This window comes from Corvus kubaryi, unplaced genomic scaffold, assembly GCF_017639235.1.
Source record: "Corvus kubaryi isolate FWS band 111438036 unplaced genomic scaffold, C.kubaryi_AGA036_p1.0 37361, whole genome shotgun sequence".
In the NCBI taxonomy this organism is placed as follows: Eukaryota; Metazoa; Chordata; class Aves; order Passeriformes; family Corvidae; genus Corvus; species Corvus kubaryi.
Genome location: NW_024581118.1, coordinates 3,164,107 through 3,186,943, shown reverse-complemented (window position 1 = coordinate 3,186,943; position 22,837 = coordinate 3,164,107). Strand labels below are relative to the sequence as shown.

The 22,837-nt window shown below is 42.6% G+C and overlaps 1 protein-coding gene across 6 annotated transcripts in view; it reads right to left on the bottom strand.

Annotated features, from left to right (window-relative positions):
- Positions 1 to 7,690: 7,690 nt before the first annotated feature.
- Positions 7,691 to 22,837, bottom strand: part of CCDC180 (coiled-coil domain containing 180) — a 28,361-nt gene continuing 13,214 nt past the window's right edge. For 4 of the 6 annotated variants that reach the window (XM_042033900.1, XM_042033897.1, XM_042033896.1 and 1 more), the window contains 19 exons: positions 22,197 to 22,372; positions 20,828 to 21,008; positions 20,175 to 20,321; positions 19,761 to 19,905; positions 19,431 to 19,547; positions 18,912 to 19,010; positions 17,860 to 17,973; positions 16,946 to 17,184; positions 16,163 to 16,206; positions 15,276 to 15,369; positions 14,192 to 14,266; positions 13,228 to 13,294; positions 12,889 to 13,033; positions 12,386 to 12,546; positions 11,458 to 11,595; positions 10,362 to 10,473; positions 10,016 to 10,121; positions 9,348 to 9,486; positions 7,691 to 7,929 (listed from right to left, as the gene is read on the bottom strand). In XM_042033900.1, the coding sequence (XP_041889834.1) occupies positions 7,798 to 7,929; positions 9,348 to 9,486; positions 10,016 to 10,121; positions 10,362 to 10,473; positions 11,458 to 11,595; positions 12,386 to 12,546; positions 12,889 to 13,033; positions 13,228 to 13,294; positions 14,192 to 14,266; positions 15,276 to 15,369; positions 16,163 to 16,206; positions 16,946 to 17,184; positions 17,860 to 17,973; positions 18,912 to 19,010; positions 19,431 to 19,547; positions 19,761 to 19,905; positions 20,175 to 20,321; positions 20,828 to 21,008; positions 22,197 to 22,372 (2,431 nt within the window). In that variant the 3' untranslated portion in view covers positions 7,691 to 7,797. The remainder of the gene's footprint in view (positions 7,930 to 9,347; positions 9,487 to 10,015; positions 10,122 to 10,361; positions 10,474 to 11,457; positions 11,596 to 12,385; positions 12,547 to 12,888; positions 13,034 to 13,227; positions 13,295 to 14,191; positions 14,267 to 15,275; positions 15,370 to 16,162; positions 16,207 to 16,945; positions 17,185 to 17,859; positions 17,974 to 18,911; positions 19,011 to 19,430; positions 19,548 to 19,760; positions 19,906 to 20,174; positions 20,322 to 20,827; positions 21,009 to 22,196; positions 22,373 to 22,837) is intronic. The other 2 variants (XM_042033901.1, XM_042033902.1) reach the window with 2 other exon arrangements.

The window sequence follows — 22,837 nt, the reverse complement described above, 5'->3', positions numbered from 1 at the left end:
TTGTGACACTCTGGAACCAAGGAGACCATTGTGATCCTGAGGAGCCTCACGGAACCAAGGCTCCATTGTGACACTAAGGAATCCCAGAAATCCAAGGGTCCATTGAGACTCAGAGGGGCCTATTTAACCAAGGGTCCAATGTGAAACTGTGGAACCTCATGGAACCAAGGCTCGATTGTGACGCAGCGGGACCTAATGGAACCAAGGGTCCATTGTGACACTTGGGAAACTCATGGAACTGAAGGTCCCTTGTGACACAGCAGAATGAAGGAGACCACTGTGACACTAAAGAAACTAATGAAACCAAAGGTCTATGGTGGTACTGAGGGGCCTCATAAAACCAAAGAGCCATTGTGACACAGCAGCGCCCCGTGTATCCAAGGGTCCATTGTGACTCTGCAGGGCCTCATGGATCAATGCTCCATTGTGACACAGAGGGACACCATATAACCAAGGGTCAATTGTGATTCTGGAGAACCAAGGAGTCCATTGTGAGAATTTGGAGACTCAGAGAAATGAAAGTTCCTTGTGACACTGCAGAAACAAGGAGACCATTGTGACACTAAATAACTTAATGAAACCAAGGGTCTACCATGACACAGTGGGAGCTCATGGAACCAAGGGGCCATTGTGAGACTACAGAGCCTCAGGGAACCAAGGAGACCATTGTGATCCTGAGGAGCCTAAGGGAACCAGGGTCCATTGTGACACAGAGGGGCCTCTCATAACTAACTGTCTGTTGTGACACTGCGGAACCACAGAGTCAATTGTGACACTATGGAGCCTCACGGAACCATTGTGTCACTGTGGAACCATAAGGACCATTGTGATACTGTGGGATCTCATGAAACTAAGTGTCCATTGTGACATGGTGGGGCCTCATGGAACCAAAGGCCCATTGTGACATTTTGGAGCCTCATGGAACCCAGGAGACCACTATGACACTGCAGACTCTCCTGGAACCAAGGGGTCACTGTAACACTGTGGAAACTCATGGAACTGGGGATCCCTTGTGACACAGCGTAACCAAGGGTCTACTGTGACGCCGACGCTCCTCATGGAAGCAAGGGTTCTTTGTTAAACAGCAGAGCCCCATCTACCCAAGGGTCGACTGTGACACTGTGTCATGTAACCAAGGGTCCACTGGTCCATCCAAGGCTTCACAGAACCACCGTGACACAAGGGAGGCTCATGGAATCAAGGGGCCATTGTGACTCAGAGGAGTCTCACGGAACCAAGGGGCCATTTTGACACAGATGGGCACCGTGTAACCAAGGATCCTTTGCGACACTATTAGGCCTCATGTGACCAAGGGTCCATTGTGACACCTCAGAACCTCATGGAACCAATTGTCTCATGTGACATTGTTACAACAAAAAGAGCTCTCTGTGAATTACAGAAAGGACTTCAGGTTCAAATATTCCCCGAAACAAGATTAAAATTCAAAGTTATATGTTGATAAGAAAAAAAATCTGATATTTTCACTTTACTAACTGTAAAAGGGGCAAAAAGAAGGAAAGCGAAAAGTAGAGAAAAGCTAGAAAAAGCTAAGATTACTTTAAAAGCATAGGATAGTTTACCACCTGCTGCATTTCCAGCAAGATGGGAAAGGGGTTGGGGGGGGAAGGTGAAGCAGTTTTTGCCTTTTCTTTTTCTCTGCTGCTTGAAGTGGCTTTATCTGTGTTTTCTGGTCTCGGGGCTGACAGCTTAGCTGGAATGCAGTCAGTTGCCTTCTGGAATGCAGACACAGTGTGTGGTTCCTGCAGCTCACGCGTGGCTCTGGTACATTCATGCTTGCTCATTCCAGGAGTGCACAAGCAGGTGGTGTTTCCCCCAAGGTGGTGGCATCTTGACTCCTGGAGGCTTGTCTCAGTTTTGAGACACATTTAAGAGAAGACACTCTGCGATGAGTAGTCTCCTCTAAAGGGTTTTAACAATTCCCCTCCACCAGTGGAAAATGAATACTAACAAAGGAAAGTGAAAAGAAAACAAAACCAACAGTTTATTAACAACAGACTGCTCGCAGAACTCACCCCCCACCCCACACAGGCACAGGAACAAAGACTCAAAAATGCCCAGAGAATGGGGCAAACATTGAAGAAATAGCCCTTCCTGACACGTAGGGTGAGAGAGGTGGTGCTGGCTTTTGCGCTGAGGGAAGTGGAGCTTCCACGTAGGAGTTCCAGGAGGAGGCAAAAACCTGATGGCTCTCTGGCATCGACCTCCTCTCCAGGGCAGACGAAGCATCTGGGCTGGAGCTGCTTGGTGTGCTTTCACTCCCCAGCTCAGCTTCTTGAAGCTTGGGGCTGGAATGGGTGACTCTGCTCCTGCTGGTCCTGCTCCTCCAGTCTCAGACCAGCAGCTGTTCAGTTCTCCTCAAGGCAGCTGAAAGATTGCTACTGCAGCTTCTCCATGCCAGGGAAAAGCTTTTTGCCTGGGCCAAGAAAACCAAGCTAGCCAAGCAAAACCAAGCCACACAGCACCATGGAACACCTGGGCAATGAGGCTTCAAAAATGCCCGCCAAAAAGCCCAAAGCTCCCCCCTCCCCAGCCTCACACACACCCAGTCCCAGGCCTTAAAGATAACAGCAACCATTTTTGGGCATAAAGCAGAGGATCATGGAATAGACTGTCATCATAAATCACTCCAAGACAAGGCTTCAGGTTGTTTTTGCAGCTGTAAAAAAGGCTTTAGCAGGTGGTGGTGAAGGAAAGAGGTGAGGGAGGTGTCATTGGCCAGAGTGTCTATCCCTCTTTTCCTCCTCCCTAGTTTAGCACTGGTTTCGCCTTCTTTGTTATGGACTTGTCTTGGTTTAGAGACAAGTTTAGGAGAAAACCACTCTGGAATGAGTGTTTCCTCTAATGAAAAAGGGTTCCAACAATCCCTTTCTACCAATAAGAGATTAATACTAGTGGATGAAAGTGAAAAAAATCCCATTTATTGAAAAACAGAGTGCCCACATGGCACGGCGAAACAAAAAAAAGAATAAATGTTAGATATTGAATTGTCAGGCCTTACCCCCCCCTTTCCCCCACTCCCCCCCCCACTGGAACAAAAAAAACCTCAAAATGCAGGGAAAGAAAAAGAAAACCCTCAACAGCCACAACGTGGTGGGGAGAAAAAGAATGGCACCAGCTTCTGTTTCAGGGAAGGGAAAAAACCCCAAAGGGTTCATGCAGCAGCTTGGGCAAAACAGGTGAGAACCTGGTGAATCTCTGGCGTGGGTCCCCCCTTCACAGCAGCTGAAGCTGGTGCATTTGGTGTCCTTTCTCTTGTTCACTCAGCTTTTCCGAGGTCTGGGGCCAGGAGGGAGCGGCCCCTCACCTTCCTGCCGGTCCCTGGCTGATTCGTCTCCCATCAATTGTCCTCTCTGATCTCAGACCAAAACCAAACGTCCAGTTCAGGAAAAAAGCTGCTGAAGGACTGCTGTTGCAGTTTCCAAGGCCAGGGAAAGGAAAAAAAACCAACTTCTTGCCTAAGCTAACAAAACCCAAGCTAGCTGAGCAAAAAAAGGAACCCAGTCCACATGGCAGGACAGATGCCTGGGGAGTGAGGCTTTGAATAAAGCCCACCCAAGACCCCCAAGGCTTCCCCCTGCCCTGAACCCACCTTAAAGCTACAGCAACCATTCCTGGGCATAGAGCAGATGATCAGGGAATAGAAAAGCACCCTAAGACAGCCCTGCAGAGGGACCCAAAGGCTGGATGGATGGGCCAACACCAATGGTGTGAGGGTCAGCAAGGCCAAGTGCCAGATCCCTACACTTTGTCCACAGTAACCCCCTGTAGCTCCAGGCTGGGGCAGAGTGACTGGACAGTGCCTGTCAGGAAAGGCCCTGGGGGTGCTGGTGACAGAGGCTGGACAGGAGCCCAGGTGTGCCCAGGTGGGCAAGAGGCCAGTGGCCCCTGGACTGTGCCAGCCACGGTGTGGGCACAGGCCCAGGGCAGTGACTGTCCCCTGTGCTGGCTTGAGAGGCTGGAGCATGTCCAGGGAAGGGCAATGAAACTCATGAAGGGTCTGGAGTGTAGGTCTTACAAAGAGTGGCTGAGCGAGCTGGGGTTGTTTAGCCTGGAGGAGGCGCAGGGGTGACCTTAATGCTCTCCCTGGCAGCAGGGTGTGGCCAGGTGGGGGTTGCGCTCTGCTCCCAAGCAAGCAGGGATAGGACAAGGGGACATAGTCTTAAACTGTGCCAGGGGAGGCTTAGTTATTCATTAGGGAGAAGTTCTTCTCAGAAAGGGTGATTAGATATTGGAATGGGCTGCCCTAGGAGGTAGTGGAGCCTTCCCCTGCCTTGCCAACACCTCTCCTGTATTGCCTTGCCTACCCCTGCACTGTCTTCACTTTCCTTTCCTGCCTCTCCCTTGCATTTCCTTGCTGAAAATCAAGGGAGGCATAGGCATAGGCAAGGCAAGGTAAGGGACATGTAGGTAAGGCAAGGAAAGGATGGGGTAGGCAAAGAAATGAAGGGTCAGGCAAGGCAAGGGCAAGATAAGGAAGGGGCAAGGCAAGGGAGGGGCAAGATACGGAAGGGACAAAGCATTAGAGGGAAAAACGGGGTAAGGGAAGGCAATGCAAGGGAAGGGAAGGGCAAGGCAAGGAAAAGCCAAGCAAGGGACAGGAAAGGAAGAGGCAAAGGAGGAGCACAGAAGGGGCAAGTCAATGCAAAGAAAGGGGAAAGCAGGAGAAAAGAGAGGGGCAAGGGAGGGGCAAAGCAAGAAAGGGTAAAGGGAGGGGCAGAGGAAAGGCAAAGCAAAGCAAGGGGGGGTAGGGGACAGGTAGGGCAGCAAGGAAAGGGCAGGGGGACAAGGAAATGCAAGAGATGATTAGGCAGTTCAAGGCAAGGTAAGGGAAAGGCAGGCAAGGCAATGGCAGGACAGGTAAGTGAAATCAGAGCAAAGACATGGAGGGGTAGGCAAGGCAAGGGAGGGACAAGCAAGGCAAAGCAATGGAACATTGGGCAGTTCACAGCCAGGTAAGGGAGGGGTAAGCAAAACAAGGCAAGGCAAGGCAAAGGAGTGGCAAAGCAAGGGAAAGGGTGGGCAAGGCAAGGGAGGGATAAGGCAAAGGAGGGGCAACACACTGGAGGGGCAAGGTAAAGCAAGGCAAAACAAAGCCAGCCAAGGGAAGGGAATGGGATGGGCAAGGGAGGGCAAAGGCAAGGCAACGAAGAGGCAAGGGAGAAGCAAGGCAAGGTAAGAGAGGAGTAGGGAAGGCAAGGCAAGGGAGTGGTGTGCAAGGAAAGGCAAGGGCAAGGAAAAGCAAAGCAATGCGAAAGAAAAGGCAAGGGAGAAGTGTCTTGGTTTAAAAGACAAATGCACTCCAAGGAAGGTGGGACCCTCCTGGAATGGAAAGAAGATCCCTCCTTCCAAATTATTGTAACTTCAAAATTATGGTGCGCCCAGGAAAAAATATAGGAAAAAGAGTAACAGTTCTTTACTAGAAAAAACCCCAACATAACAAGAAGACAGTAACAGCAATGTCCCACCGGCTAAAGCCTGTTTTTCCCCTTTGGTGTAGTCATGCCTACAGCCGGCAGGGGTGCTGGCACACTTCGGGAAGCAGAGGCTGCAGTGGCTCCTGCCGGCGGCTCCGGTGCAGCAGGAGCGGCAGGGATGCTCTCGCAGCCGGCACAGGGAGGGAAGGGAGAAAACTGCTCCTCCTGCACACTCACACGGGCGGCGGCTGGTCTTGGCACTGCCAACAGCAGCAGGCACAAGCTGGGGGAGGCAGCCAGGGCTCGATCACGGTGCTGAGCTACTGTGCAGAAAGAGATCTGGCCGAGACTGCGCGGCTCCAGGCAGCACACCACGCAACTGCTCTGCATCCCCAGCGAAGGGAAGGACCCGCCTGCAGCCAAGTCTCGGGCCAGACCTTTCACAGCACCCAGCCACAACTCCTGAGAAACCCCAAGCAGAAAAGCCCATTCCCCGGCCAAAACTCCCCAACCCCAAAACTGCTCCACTGGAATGCCAGGGGCCATCTGCCACTTCCTTTTGTGTCCTGATCACTGACTGTCCACCCAGAAAGCAACTTCCTCCCCCTTCCAGCATCTCCCTGGTAACAATGGGAAGAAATGCACTGAGAAACCTAAACCCACGACAAGGACCAAGTCAAAACAAGGCAAGGCAAGGGAAAGGCAAGGCAAGAAGGGATAAGGCAAAGAAGGGGCAAGGGAAGGACAGGAAGGAGCAATGCCATGGAGGGGCAAGGTAAGGTAAGGCAAAGCCAAACAAGGGAGAGGCAAAACAAGGCAAGGGCACGCAAGAGAGGAAACGAAAGGCAAGGAGGGGAAAGGCAAGACCAAGTTAAGGCAAGACAAAGTAAAGGGAGGGGGTTGGCAAGGCAAGGGACAGGCAAAGGAAGGAAAGCAAAGGCAGGGTAATGGAGGGGGCAAGGAAGGCAAGGCAGCAGAAGGGAAAGAAGGGGCAAGGGAGAGGCAAAGAAAGGCAAGGCAAGGCAAGAGAGGGGCAAGGCAAGGGATGGGCAGTGAAAGAAAAATGACAGCAAGGCAAGGGAGGGCTAGGCAAAAAAGGGCAGTGGAGGGGAAGGTAAGGCAAGAGAGGGGTAGGTAAGGCAAAGGAGGGTAAAGGCAAAGCCAGGCAAAGAAGGGGCAGGGGAGGGGCAAGGAAAGGCAAGGGAAGGGAAAGTGGAGTAAGGCAAGGGTGGAGCATGGGAGGGACAAAGAAAGGAAAGTGAATGCAAGGCAAGGGAGGGGCAAGGGTAGGGAGGAGTAGGGAAGGCAAAGCAAGGGGTGGTATGCAAGGGATTGCAAGGGATGGCAAGGGAGTGATAGACAAGGTGAGACAAGGGAGAGCAAGGCAATGGATGGGCAAAGGAGGGAAAGCAAATGCAAAGCAAGGGATGGGCAAGGAAAAGCAAGGCAATGCAGTGGAGAGAAAACACAAGAGGGGCAAGGCAAGGGAGGGGCAAGATGGAGGCAAGGAAAGGCAAGGAGAGGTAAGTCAGAGGGGCACAGTAAAGAAAGGCAAGGTGAGGGAAGGCAAGGCCAGGCAAGGGAGTGGCATAGGAAGGGCAAGTCAATATAGGCAGGAAACGGGAAAAGGGAGGGGAAAGAGAGGGGCAAGGGAGGAGCAAAGCTTGGCAAGGAGAGCAAGGGGTAATAGAGGGGCAAGGCAAAGGAGGGCTGGGGAAGAAAAGGCAAGAGAGGGGTAGATAAGGCAAGGCAAGGGAGGAGCAGGCAGGCATGGCAATTAAAGAAAGTGGTAGGCAAGGGTAGGCAACACAAGGGAGAAGTAGGAGAGGCAAGGCAAGGGATGGGAAGGGTAGGCAAGGCAAAGCTTGTTGAACCAAGACAACATAAAATGTATTTTTTTTCAGGCTGGTCATCTCCAATCAGAGGTCTCTGTGCAGAGGTGCTTGGGCACAGGGACCTTGTACAAGGGTGCTTAGTTAGGATAGTTCTCACCCACACCTTGGAGAGTTTTCAGACCAAACCAGCTCACAGGGACAAAATTGCAACAAAATCCTGTAAACTCTGCTAATAAATACACATTAAGTGCCCTTGCACAGAGGGTTCATGTGCACAAACACATGCAAATGGTAACAGATGATTCTGTAAGCTGCACCAGGTGGTTACTAAATTGTAAAGATGAGTATAGTAGCAGTCTTAAGACTGCGTATGAGGAAACAAGAGTGGTAACGTGGCAAAACAAACAAAAAGGCCAAAAGTAGCTTCTTTCAGTGCAACAGATTAGTAAGATAAAAGAAAAACATCAGTGACATTCATACAAACATGTCAATTTACACCAACAAAGCTCAGCAGAATTTGGCTGATCTCAGATGTAGAGTAGCTTTATCTTCCGGATGGATTCTTCCCACCAATCATTCCAGCGCTGAATTGCCCGCAGCTGAGCTGCACTTTCTTCCTTGATCTGGGCAAACATCTGCTCGAGTTTACATTTGTATTTCTGTATAAGAAACCCCAACAATTAAGGACAAAATTGGTAGTGACGAAATATAATTTTATTTGCCTAAATCCAGGTCCAGATCCATTGTGTCAGAAGACCACATAGAGGCCACTTATTTCTTGCCTTTGACAATAGAACTCTATGAATAATTAACTATTAGCTGTGTTCCTTTTAAAGACTTCTGAAATTAAATTACCAGTAATATTTATATTTTACTAAAATGCAAGGTCTTCATCTCACTTCCATTAGTTTCTAATGGAACTCCCTAAGATTAAGGAGTTGCCTTCTCTCAAGACCCAAGTATGCATCTCGAACACAGGATACACTCAGGCTCTTGCTGGAGCTTCTTAACTCATGAGTATGAACTGAACTATTACAAAGCTGCTAAAAAGTTATTTCCTCTAGACAGAAACTTGTAGACTACCATAAAAACCTGAAGGCATTTTAATATTGTTCAAGAGTCCATGCTCCAAAACATAAAGTACTGTATTTTTAATGCAACATACATGCAGGAAAATATTCCTGTGGCATGCGTCCTGTATCCAATCCTTTTATCCAACCATTTGTATTAAACCATTTGTTTCCAAACAACCACATTCCCTTCAAATCTGTGCTGTAACCAGGTTCTTGGGCACCAGAACTAGATACATAAAACACGCAGGCAAATCGATAGTTCTGATGGCATTTGCCATCGTTGACAGTGTATTTTATCCTAGTCCCCTATTTAAAAAGTTAATTTAGTTCAGTGGGAATATGATTACTTCCAGGTCAGATGCAGAAACACATTTCTAAGTGATTTAACATAAAAATATTCTCCTAACTACTGAGCACTGCTGTTTTGAAAACAATTGTCTGTGTGATTCAGAGGCTTGGAGTTGTCTGCATTCTTTTAACAGACTCAGTGAAGAAAGAGTGATCATTTTTATGGTGGAAACAGGCATCTGTGATTTTTCCGGATATAAGATAGGTATGAAGTATTTTCTAGCCCTTCATCTTTTGTGGGGAAACCAGCTTTTGTGACCTAAGGCTGAAACTGTAGGCCTCAGAAAGAAAGGTGAGTGAAAACAAGCAGGACTGGAATGGCACTGAGGCACAGCTGCTTTTGGAACTATGATGCTGCCAAAAAGCAGTGTCCTGTTTCTGACACCATCCACGCTTCTCTGCTGAAACAGTTCCCCTCTGTCATGTCTCTGAATAAGAAGACTCCCTGAGAAACCAACCCTGTCTGCTTCTGACAGCATCGCAAAGAAATGGACATGAGAAAGGATTTCTGCACATGGATAATACGGCTCTAAGACCTGAAAGCACTGTGTACATTAAAAACTTACACAAATAACTAAGATTCTATAACCATCTTCTTAAAAAACCAAACCCACAACAGCAGCAGCCCACTCCAGAGTCCTTCCCCACAGACCCACCTTATATGCAGCTTGTCTTGCGTCCACCACTGCTAGATGGCCCAGGGTAGTCTTAGCAGTTGGAACTGATGCAGTTCCTCTGCAAAGAGTATAGTCTGGAGCATCAGGAAGAATAGTCTCAGGTATTCCTGGCCAACTCCTATAAAAAACCAAACCAACCAACCAACCAACACATGAGAAAAATGTTAGAAAAGGGAACAGATCACACTAATTCACATTACTTTTACTAAGGTGCCAAAGATCAATGTTATTTTTTTTTCTCCACAAAAGGTTTACCCTAAAAACTTGTTTAGTACAACCACCTTTTCTTTTAAAGCATCAGGATCTCTCCACAGCACAGAATTCATTTCTTCTGAATGACAATACACAGACTATTCATAGATCTGAATGTACTGAACTGATAACTAGTGACAGGCAAGGGGCATAGCCAGAGCAATGACATGGTACTGTTTTACAGTACTGTATGTAGTTCACTTTTATTTGGATCCATTGCTATTCTTTCTTTAAAATCATTATTCACTCAAATTACCCCATAACTAGTTCAATGACATTACTAATGATGAGCAGCAGTTTCAACAAGTGCAGCAAAAAACTATGAGGACAGGGCCTGTTATCAGTTTAGAGCAGAGAAATTAGACAGAACAGTGTTCAGTATCTCCAAATACTACCTCCTTCCTCGTTTGAGTAACTGTGGAACTTCAGAGGTTCCTAGAGGAAGTCCAGCTTGTTTAGGATGGATTAAAGTCGACATCTTCTCTCTAGGTATTTCAGTTTCTGGGAGGTAATAGAAGATATGCTCAGCAGAAATAAAACAATGTCAGGAATACAACTGTTTAGATTAACGGTGCAGCTCAATGCTCTCCACTCTCAAGAAATCGCTTTGCGTGCTTTATTACAGAAATCTTTTAATTTAAAATACTGTAGCATATCAAAGCCTCCTCGTCCTAGGGACAGACTGCTGCAATCTTTGAGAAGGAAGAGGAGGCCTGAACAAGCAATCTCTTCTTTTCTTACCTGCTACTTGTATGTCATCAACAGTGATGGTTTCATCTAGTTCCAAGAGGAGCTTTTCAGTGAGGGCAGCCAGTGCAGAAAAAAAGCTCTGAGCACACTCAGCAGCACAATCCTGTTGGGACATTGGAGACAAGTGACAAATTATCCTTTGATAATTTGATCTCCTCTCCTTTTAACTTGGCTCCGAAAGACTACACAAATATCCAACCCTGAAATTCTGCAGCAGCTGCAGATAACAGACATAAGGCTCAGAGTTGCACATAAAAGGGTCTCAAAGTGTCTCTGCAGTATTCTTAACACGGCCTGATTATCTAAAGTTCAAAAAAACTGTACAGGTTTGTGTATAGGTGCCTAGTAGTTACATATTTGGGTTAAATGTGATAAAACCAGCTTCTAGCCAAAGAGAAGATCGTTTTGGAATTCAGGTACTTTGGGTGGAAGTGCTTAGCCCAGGTGTTATTCTAAAACACGGTATTTGTGTTTCTGTGTCTGTATGCAGAGCTAGGAGTAGAAGGTGACACTGCTTGGGAATTAAAAATACATGTACTCTGCATGTACTCTGGAGTCAGTGGCCTGAGAGAAGTAAACAAAGAGCTTTAAAGCTGGGGAACCAACCTTCAATAAACCCAGGGGGTGGAGGGGAAAAAGGATTTTGATTCCTGAATTTCTTCTGTAAATTCAGCTTATTTCAGTTGTTAATCTTGTGTAGAAAAGTGTCAATTATGCACAGAGAAGAAGCCCTTCCAGACATCTGTTGTCTGGAAGTAAGAGAGCTAACCACAGGATGTGACCACCACAGCCAATACTCCTAGCCACCATTATTATGCTCATAGTCAGTAGGTTCTATGAATGATACATTGTGGAACTTACTGATATTTTGTATCTAAGCACCCATAGTATGTGTGCAGATGTATTTATGTCTGTATTGATCTAATGCTGACAATACACCATTAGAAAGTTTAGCAATATATGAACAGGATTGCTTAAAACTGAAAAAATTTTCAAGTTTCCTTTGGATGGGGAGGAAAAATGTATCCAAAATACACCCTCCTTTCCAACTTTTAAGTTCACATTTAAGCAAGGGCATTGCAATTACCTGCAGCATCTTTGTGTTGAGGTGAACACCATCAGTTTGATCTTTTTGCCTTTTTATTTCCTCTTGGCACAAAGCCTCCAGCTGAAAGGAGTTATCTGGGTGTCCCAGGGAGTAATGTAATTTTCTCTGGTGCATAGTCTTTAAGCAAGTACATAAGAAAGAAATGCCTTCAGTAAAGAATGTACTGTGAGTCATAAAAAGGAAGAAGTAAACCACAAACATTTTCTATAAAGGTATTCAGAAAGACAAGGAAAATGGAGCTACATCTTGGCAGTCTGGATATAAACTTTGCAGTGCAACATGCACCAAATTGCCTCTCTGCTGGCCTCTGGTCTCACTCTGGGATTTTTTTCCAACTAATAATCATCTCTTCTACCACGTGATAAGTAAGGTATTTTTTGTATCTCTATAACTACAATTTTAACCTGATTTTTAATACTCAGACAGAATCTCAAGACACTGTAGCATTTTCTGCATGATCTCCATTACGATTCTATTCTCAGTTCTGATATTACTTGACAAAATATGCCTCTTTTATGAATGATAGTAAACAGCAGCATTTCATTATCTCTACATCACAGTTCTTACAAAGGAGTGCACCCATACAGTAGGAGCTGTCTGGCCCTAGCACAAGGTCAGAGCCCTTACAGAGTTGACAATCCAAGTGTAAGATAACAGGCAGAGCTGAGGAGATTAGAAAGGGGCAGCCCAGTGCTGGAAGCCGGGAGAGAAGGGACTGAGTTCCACGAAATACAAAGCTTCCAGGAGAACTAAGCAGACTAACTGCAAACACAGAAACTACATATGTGGCCAGCTCAGCAGAGAGTGATGAAGCAAACAGTGAGAATGAGAGCAATAAAATTTCATCAATCTGATGCATTTAGCATTGGTTACACTAAAAGCATTCCAGTATGTCCATGATACATACCTTCACATCCTCCCACTCCTTCAGCTGTCTGCTGAAGAGATGCTGAATATAAGCAGTAAAAGAGCTGAGTTTCTGCTCATGTTCTTTTAAAAGACTTTCCACAACCAGCTGGGAAACAGAAGAGAGCTCCTCCTCAAACCACGTCAGCTGATCCCGAAATTCTTTTTGGAAAAGATAGGGTGTGTCTATGACACAAAGAGCCTGGAATTTTCTCTCACAGAAATTCTGTCCCTGACATTCCTATTTCTAGGTGCAATGCTTTGAGAAATATACACTTGCTCAAAGATGTGACTTTGTACAGGTCTTCTAACTTAGTCGAGTACCCTTCTGCTACACTTTTTATAGCTGGTAATACATAAAAAATAATATTGCCTCAATTTCCAGTAAAGACAACTGCAGTTTTTCAATGACAATGACATAATTCTTGGTCACTGCAATTTTCAGCTGACATACTGAAAAATTACATACACAAGAAAATGAAAGTCTTAACTGAATGGATTTACCTCCAAGACAGAAATTGTAGTAATCATCTGTCTGCCTTTGGTATGCCAATAGTTTCAGTCTGAGCATTTCTGCCCAATGTTCAAATGTCTCTGGCAGATCTTCAGGCATTCTCATCTGAAGATTCTTCTTTCCTCCATAGAACTCCTGCAGAAGGGAAAGATAAACCAGAAAAAAGGTCGCTAACACATTTAAACATGTCACATCTAGGTATATAACAACAGGAGAAGAAAGGAAAAATTTTGGACAGTCTGCCAAACATTGAAAGAATCAAATTATTTCTCTGACACAGGATTAACCTATGAAAGCAGAAGTGACTGAAGAACATGACATTTCCTTACCTCACCAAGGGAGAGCAAGGTGTTGTTACCCCTCCAGAGAATATTCATAACAGTCCCCTTAAAAGTACTGAAAACCACAAAAATGTTAAAAAATTAAAAATGTTATCACGCTGTTAAACGATCACATTGGCAATATTCACTGTTTTTCAAGTATTTTGCTCAGGCTAATTTTAGTATATTTTTTAGAGCATACACAAAGCAATAACCAAAATGCCTAAAAACCTTCCCCCATATTAACACAGATTCTCTTCAGATGCAGCCAGGACAAGGAGCTATTGTAATTGCTCACTGGAGAGCACTGCCAGATCACTGTCACAAAAAACCAATCTTAGCCAAATTCCTGTGCCCAAAGAGCTTACCATGTATTTTAGATAAAGCAAAAATATCTGAAGGTGCGTCTAGCTGCTTACTGGAATTATTTTGAAACACAATATGGAATAAAATCCCCAAATGCTTAAACATCTTAGGCATTAATTTGAACAGTTTTGTGTGGCATGTAAAAAATATCTCAGTTCTATAGAGTGTAGATGCACAAATCAAGAAACAGTATGATAATTTTCTTAGAGAAGGGGAATGGAACCTGTTTGTTCCTTGTTTATTTCTATTAATAGAACACTGAGCACAAGAATGAAGGTGTAAAATGTATTGGTCTTCTTAGATGTGAAAATAATTGAAAGAAAAGCTATTTTACATTCCCCACCCACTTCTTGTAAATGTACAAAATGGGCTCCAGTAAGACTCCAGACATTAGACAGAATGAACCAGATGACTTCTATCTTCACTGTTGTTATGCTGCAAAGAAGAACTGTGCTGTAAGCACTTTGACCTATAAATATCAAGGCTGAATACCTCCAAATTCAGTGGTGAACTCTATAGGTCACAACAGATGGATACATACATGTGTACATACATACATAGAGGGTTTTTATAGATTAACTTCTTGTTCTGGAAAGATAAGACTCACTTAGACTTCATAGACTTCTTTCCAAATAGCTGGGATCTCTCTTCCATGGAAAGAGATTTTCTGCCTTTTTTTTCACTAGAAAGGAAAAACATTGATTTGAAACTATCCACGAGTGTTTTCCTTCCCTGGCTGATGATTTGAGCTTGTCAGTCATATGACAGGCATGAAAGTGAAGAAAAATTCGAAAAAATATAACTCTAGAACTAGTACTCTATGTGTCCTGGTTCTGGCCAGGAGAGGGTTAATTCCTGCAGTAGCCAGGAGGGGGTATGGCCAGGACCTGGAGGTTGTTCTCTACCACCTCTCCTCATTTTGGAAGTGGGTGGAAGGGTCCCAGCTGTTGGGGAATGTGGTGGCAGTGGGGTAAGTCAGGGGTTTCCTCGTGGTGAGCACTCACATGTGAGCCACTTGCCTCTCTTGTACCTTTGCTAATAACACTGCTGCTGTTAGGGTTTGTTTTCTTATCTCATTGCTGTTTCTAGTAAATTGTTCTTATCTCAACCTTTATCTTCACCTTTTGTGCCTCCAATTTGCCTCTCCAGCTGCTGCAGGGAAAGGGGAGTGAGCAAGCAGCGCATGGTTTGGAGTGTTTCAGTACAAGCACAAAATTGGGGAATACCATTCCCAAACCATGACAATATAAATACAGTATTTTGATGGAGAAAAGATTCTTGGAATTCTCTTCTAAACTCTCAGTTTTCAAAACTTTTCTGTTGTTTTCACTATTACAGTAGCTCATTTCATCCATCTGTGGGCTAAGCTGAAGACAAACTATTTAGACACACCTGAAAATTAAGCCACATTGATTTAAGGCTTAGTCTATATTGCAACAACTTCAAAATACAAAACAGCAGCAGATGAGAGAGAAAAAGAATGGTATTTTTCCAGTCAAAATCTGGGGAAAAAAACCCCACAAAGCTGACAATGTGGACATAAACAGGTAAGAGATTCCAAATGAATAGCAGTAGATGAAAGAAGGCTAATACAAATAAGCAGTAAGAATCTTCCAATGAACAGACAAAGCCTAGGTAAATTCCTGCATAGGAATATTTTAAGTGGAATTCCTCCTTTTAGGGGGTCTTACCTTTTTTTTGGCTTTGTTTCATCACAAGATGATTTCTTCCTGATCTGAACTGCAGACTTCTGAGAATGGGCATTGGATACCTTCTTCTTTTTTGCTGGGGGAAGAATTGCTAGTTAACAAGGAAAGAAGAAGAATATTGCATAGATACCAACTAAAGTGCTTTTTAAGTGTGTACATATATTTTGTATTCTTATTTCTATAATGTTTCCTTACAATATGTAGGGGATGACTACAGGAACAAACATTCCTGTCAGACAGGCCTGAAGTAACCCAGAAGTGGCAACAGCAATAAAGGTTATGTGCAGGGGCATGAGTCACAGGAATGTCACAGAAAATACATGGTAGATGGGAGGAGATTTAAAGCAAATTGGAGGCAGGTGAGTAAGGAGAATGAATGGGCTACATTCATAGCATTGGTGGTCATGGGGACTTGCAAATGTGGAAGAGATTGAGGATAGCTTTGGAAATGGCTGGAGGAGTCAAGGTCTGTGGAAGAAAGACGAGGAAATGGGAACACCTGGGGCAGGGAGCATCTGGAGTTACCTCTGTGCTCATCTTACATCATACACTGTGAGAAGGATCCCTGATCCCCTATGTGTTTCATGATTTCTGCTCTACTTCTTTTCTCGACCCCATTTCCCTTTTGCTATCACAAACACACGTACTCTTTATAACATTATGATCTTATTCTGTGGCTTTCCTTGCTTTAGGAGCCCAAAATCATCTTAGTGTAAGTAAAGATGTCCAGGAAAAGACCTGGGAAGCACAACCATCCCTGAGTTCCTAGCATAGAAGCCACTGGCCTGGAACATGCTAGAGCTGTGCAGTAAAATGCCAGAAACTACAATTTAGATGAAAAGAAAATATTAGAAGAAATACAGGCACACCTCTCCCCTGATTTAGGTCTTGGGATTTTTTTAATGGGTCAAACCTGAAAAAAAAAAAAAAAAAAGCTAATAACTACTGAATATCCTGTTATCTTATATTCTATACTGTATTATATAGCAAACTAGGCAAGTTCTCTATCCCTATCATGTGCTAAGTGAGTTATATTTCTGAGATCATATTTAACAGATAGGGTTACTTTTACAACTGACTGTGTATATAGAAGTAATTTCATGGGACTAACCGACTGTTTGACTGGAATTTTGGAATTTCTACAAACAAAACTGCATTAAGACAGTATTTGCAAATCAAACATTTGTCATTCTCTTCATTTTACACTTTGTATATTTAGTCACCTACGTAGCAGGTAATCACCTTCCAACTAAAATAAGGCTCTAGAAAATAAAAATTAAATACCTAAAATTTATCATTGTATACTAGATGTCACTTATTACTCACAAAGGGGTATTTTGGGCTTTGAGAAATCTTGCTTTTAAAAAGAAAGCAGTCTCAGCTAGACTGATTTTTAAAGTTAAACTGAGCAGAAAATATGTAGTAATATTACCTATGAACAGTCTATTCAATAGTTCTGGGCATACAAGGTAAGCTACAAACTATGAATTCAGGAGAACCTTTATATGCTTCTGGAATACAAATTTTAAAAATACTGTAGTGAAGCCCCTTATAGTGTTGTCACGAGCCTTATGGAGAGAAGTGGATATGTAGCAAAGAAAATACAAAAACCCCACAAGGGACAGAGAAATACCTTTAGGCAAAGTACTTACCCTGCTAATTTTCTGATAACAGTTACTGCCAAATCATCAAGTACTGATGTACCCATTCTGCTTGGATTTAACAAAGGGAATTTGTCAGGATCCAGTCCCATCACCATCCTTTTGCTCTCATCTCTGAGACTCTCTTTTTGAATGGCAGGAGCAATGGAATCTTGTAACATCCCATCCCTGTCAAGAGTGGTGAAGTCCTCTTGCAATGTCCCATCTGTGCCAAGAATGGTGAAGTCCTCCTGAAATGGGAAGAAAAATGAAGCCCTGCAGACCGTAGCAGGCAGTAGGTGAAAGCATTTCATGTAGGAGTGACTACCAAAGCAGATTTTCTAAACAGACAATATCTTGCTTCACAGGCTGAAATAAATTTTTTGTCATTCTAATAGCAATGTTGTTACAGCTATACAGCTCTCAAACACTTCAAAGCAGTTAACAGTAGGTTTCCATAATCATCATAAACAGTATTTAAGGATATAATCTTAAAATGATGATCCACTGAGATTACAAAATAAAGACAGACTTGTCAGAAAAGGGAGGAAAGAAAACACAACCTGTTTGATAAAAACAAAATCCCTTCAGGACACATTTGGGATTTTTTTTTTTTTAATTATTTAAAGAAACCTGTGAAATATCTATCTCTGAATAAGTGCTACACCTTAAAAACAAACTCTTATGAAGAACTGAGCAACTCATTGCAATGCCATGTATCTTTAGCATTTTGTAAACTTGGTGATTTACTCAGCCTCTTAAAAAGGCTGTCCTAATGTTACAGTGTCTTGGACATCTCGGCATAATGCAGATCCTTTTTCCAATTGCAAATTCAAAGCACAGATTCTGAAAAGCAATTAGAACATGTACACATGAAAATTCTCTCAATATTAAATAAAATACAGAGAATGTGAATGTTATCTTACGGGGGCACGTGGGATCATTGCTTTTACTAAGAAGCAGTCAAGATACTGGCTCCTCTTTTTCAGCTCTTTCAACACCTCTCTGGCAAAATCATACAACTCTTCAGAAGTTAAAGCCTGAAAGATATGGTAACACAAATGGTATTTACTGAACTAACTATTCTAACCTTTTCAAACATGCTGACTCTTGCAAACAACATTATTTGCCTCTGTTCTGTCACCAGTTTATGTACACATACATGGAAGCAATGAGATTGTGTAAGAGGCTGAGCTTTTGGTTTGACAAACAGGAAAACAGGTACTGACTCTCCAAAAAGGACTGCTGGGGTTTTAAATGCAGCTGGGAATTAAGCACCACACAGCTCAACCCTCCTTCTCTCCCTCCTTGCTCTGGTGGAATGGGGAGGAGAATCAAAGGATAATTTGTATGTTGAGACAAGAACAGTTTAATAATTCAGAGTAAATTACAATACAATGATAATGGTAAATAATAATAACAATAGTGATAATAAGAAGTGAAAAAGAAGTGATGCACAATACCATTGCTCACCACCTGCTGACTGATGCCAGTCCACCCTTCCTGAACCCAGACTGGCCCTTCCAGACAACTCCCCCAGTTCATAGACCGGACAGGATCTTCCACGGGGTGGAACATCCCTTTGGGCAGTTTGGGTCACCTGTCTCAGCTGTGCTCCCTCCCAGTCTCCTTTGTGAACCTCCTCAGTGGCAGAGCAGGAGACAAGGGAAAACAAGTCCTTGACTTAGGATAAACACAACTTAGCAAAAACTGTGTTACCAACACCATTCTCATTGTGAATCCAACACACAACGCTGGAACAGCTACTGAGAAGAAATTAACTCTATCCCAGCTGAATCCAGGACAAGGACCTTTCCGAGAAAAAATTCTGTGTTCCTGCCCAGCCCCAAATATAAGGAAATGTAAGTCTTCCTCAAAAATACTAGTTTATACAAACATGCACAGTGAGGCAAATGAATAACAATAACAACTAATAACAAGTCAAATTAAATACCATTTCATGCTGATTAGAACTTACTTCTTTATCTGCAGCAGAATGAACATATGCATCTCTCTTCCTCTGGAGCTTTTCCAGGTAAGACTTTAATGTGACTGACTGCAAATTGGAATTTGCTACCTAAAGCAGAAGGAAATACTGGAGAAGTAAAGTCCCCATTCACAGGAGTTTCAGAGGCTCCACTTTCAAACCATTAGAACCACTGATAAAAGCTGGTTAAAAATCCCTGGTACTCAAGAGGAGAAGCTAAAACAGTAATTCACAAAAGCAATGCTTCATGTCACTTGCTGCACCACACAAAAACACTGGTGAATTCAGATGTACATACTCAGTGTGCTGCAAGGCCATAGCGCTCCAGCACAGCTGCAGCAGTATTAAAAATACACTTTACAGCTGATAGTGACAGAAAAGAGGTTTTAAACTAATGTAAAAAAATCACTTAGTGTTTGTCCACTCCAAATTCAGCCAAAATCTCCTCAATGGTACGAAAGAAAATAATTATAATGAATTTAAGCAAAGTTCTGATGTTTCTTTTTGTACCTCTAATTTGATTTGCTGTCGTAGCTGTCTCAAAGACTGATGGACCTTCTCCATAAAGGCTTGACTCAGAGAGAGAGAAGCAAACTTTTTTCCATACTTCTTGGTAAGTTCAGTAGCCTTCAAGAATGTCAGAAACAAGAGACAGGACTAGACAATTTTCCACTTTTTAAAACTTAAATGATAGAACTTGCCATTTCTACTATTTTTTTCCATCATGCAATTGCCAAACAGAACAGTCTTACAGTGTTCTATTCCGTAAGCAGGCTGAGTGCAAATCACATCAAATATGTCAATAGAAAACATCATTTGAAATAATGGAATTCTGCCTACCTGCTCCAAGCAGCTCGATTCTATTTGCTTCACATCTGTCTTGATTGAACTTTCAAAGGAGTCAATTTGCTTACTTTCTTTCTGAAGACACTTGGTGAAAACATTTACCTCCTCAGAAGAAAAGTCACCTGCCTCTGAAAATAATCTGAAAGCAAACATAAAAGCAACTGGCCATGAGTCATTTTTTTCTCCAAGATGATTTTAGCTAAACAGCCCTGAAACATATGTATCAACACAAATGTGATGAAAACAGTATCGTAATTGTGGTTTAACAAGATAAATTTCTTTTTTTAAATAGGAAGCTAGATGAATAACAAGACAAACTTTACTTTTACTGTTCTGCCTAGGCAACAAACACTGATTCCCAGAAACAGGTCACCATTTATAAACAACACTTCCATGAAATCTATATACCTGCAACTTTTGAGAAAACCCACGTTCAAATTCCTTAATTTTCCTAGAGCTTCCTCCAAGTGGTGCTGGTAACTTCTCACAGTAACCCTGATTGATTCCAAATGGTTGTGGAGTTCTGATTGCAGAATGTTGCTGGAAGAAGCTGACCTAACAGCAAATAATAAAAGACAGGGAAAGCATGTCTGAAGAGGAACACACATGATGATTTGGCAACTGCTGGCTGTAAAGACATGAAAAAATGTGAGGACTCAGAAGTGATTTATGACTCTCAAAGCAACACCCTGAGCTGGGACAGTTTGGATGAACCCACAGAAAGTACTATTGAGCACTCTTCTTCAAAACCAATTAGTCAGCTGATATTACTGTGCACGTTCAGTAAACTGGATAAAACCTAAACAGATGAAACATCTTTTCTACTTAAAGACTGCCAGCGCTTTGAAAGGAGATGAAATTTCCATGTGTTCAATCTTGATTTTAACTTCTTCAGGGAAAGAGAATGAAATTCTTTACATGTTTTCAAGTTGTATGAAGTAGTCTTCACTGAAGAGCAATGACATATAAACCAGGTTCAGAATGTAGACCATAAACATCTCAGGCAGCAATCAGGAGTATTTAACTACGGCGATTGACAGCATCAGCAGTGGCACACTTACTGCTCAGTCACAGGAGCGTGGAGGAAGTCATGCTCCAAGTTCTGGACTCGGGAATGAAAGTTTGTGTTGAGGTTATTTAGCTGGTCGGAGAATTTGAGAAATTCAGCCTTCTCCTTTTTCAAGCCTTCTCCCAGCACTGCACAGTGGCACTCAAGACGCTCTTTGTGAAGCGCCAGTTCCGCTGAGAAGAAAAGAAGTTTACACCAGGGACGTTATTCCCTGTTTTACTGTGAACTATCACAATGCCCAGTCAACCTGTGATCAGCAGCAGCAGCAAAATAAACAAAGCCAGACCTCACAGTAGCTAAAACATACAAATTAAATACATTCAATTTGGTTTCTTTGACTTTTCTTCTGTGTAAGGCATATATCCTTAACAGCTCCTAACCCATTCAAACCACAAATGTCTCTTGTTTGCTCTAAGCATTCTTTTTCCTCTATTTCCTTTATTATTGCTGACATCTCCATTATCTCTCTGTTCTCAGTCTTGTAACAAAACTAAAGGTTATATTTTTTAACAGAAAATACACTTTTCCTGGTTTTGTGAGGGAAACAAAAAAATCAGTTTTGGTCTCCCTTCTGGAATGATAGCTGGATAAATCAAGAGCCAGCCAATCACCTCAAGAAAGCTGCCAAAAGAAGCACCACCTGAAAAATTTTGGAAATTTTTCAATTTCCCAAAAGGGAAATTGAAAAATTATTTGCCTGTTCCCCAAAATAATTTTTTAGCTTATGTGTTAGAGACCAACAAACCTGTCTAAAATATTTTTTTCTCACCATAAAAACCTGACACTGCCCATGCCAAAAGAGTTTTGACTGGAGGATGCTCTGTAGCTGCTCAGTGGTATTTCACAGAGTTAAATCCTTCCTCTCATGTTTTCAGAAGCTTGGCCCTGCCATTTTGGCTCTCCCAGCTTGCTAATTTCTTTTTCTTCAACACTTTTAAAATATTCTTTGTACACCTCAAACTCTTGTTAAATAATGTCAAGGTGAATGAGAATTCGCAAACATTGACAACAGAATGTTCAACATCTTCAGCTGAACATGATTAACATTAACAGTTGTCAATCAAGGCACTGCTGTCTATTTTTCCAAAAGTAACACAGCACAAACCAGGAAGAGCTATAGAAAATAAATAATAAATAAATAAATAAATAAATAAAAATAATACATTAAAAATTAAAATAAATAAAATAAAAAAGAAATTTTAAATATATGAGTAACATAATATACTGGGAATTTCTGGACAGCCAGCTGCTTTCTATTGTCCTCTACTACTGAGTTAACTAATGCTGAAACAGATTTTGGCCCACTTAGGACCATCTCTAAAGGAAGATGTGATGCTCAGAATACCAAAAACAGTCAATACCAGCTCGAGCATTGTAGATATTTGTCTGTATCTCCTCCTGCTTTTGTTGATGCATCTGAAGATGCAGCAGAAGTATTGCATTCAGCTCCTCTTTCTTGGCAGCTACAAAGATAAAGGAGTTGGACAAGGATTCTGCACACCATTTCTCCAAGTGTTCAAAAAAGCAGAGGCGAACCCTATGATTGAAAAAGAACTATTACAGTGAAGAATAGTAAATAATAAATAAGAGTTTATTAAATACATTATTTCTAAGAATTTAACTTCTGGCTATAGGAAGATAGGGTTTCAGTAGCATTTGCACAATACTGGTAGAATTTTTGAGCTAGCTGCATACTACTGAGTACCAAGCATTTTACTTTCATGGCTCTGCAGGGAATTTGGGCAAATTACTTGTCTTTCTGTAATATATTTTCTCACTATGTAATTTTCCATAAAATATGAATGTTCTGTAAAGGTAAATGTTTTTGTGGTACTTTGACAGCCCATGGATACAAAGCAATATAAACATTTTCTTTTATTTGTATCAATTTAAAAAGTGGAATAACACACTAATTTTACAATCATAATTTTATAATTAAATATCTAACTATAGAAATATCTAATTATATAACAGTAACTAGGTAACTTGTGCCTCTATAGTC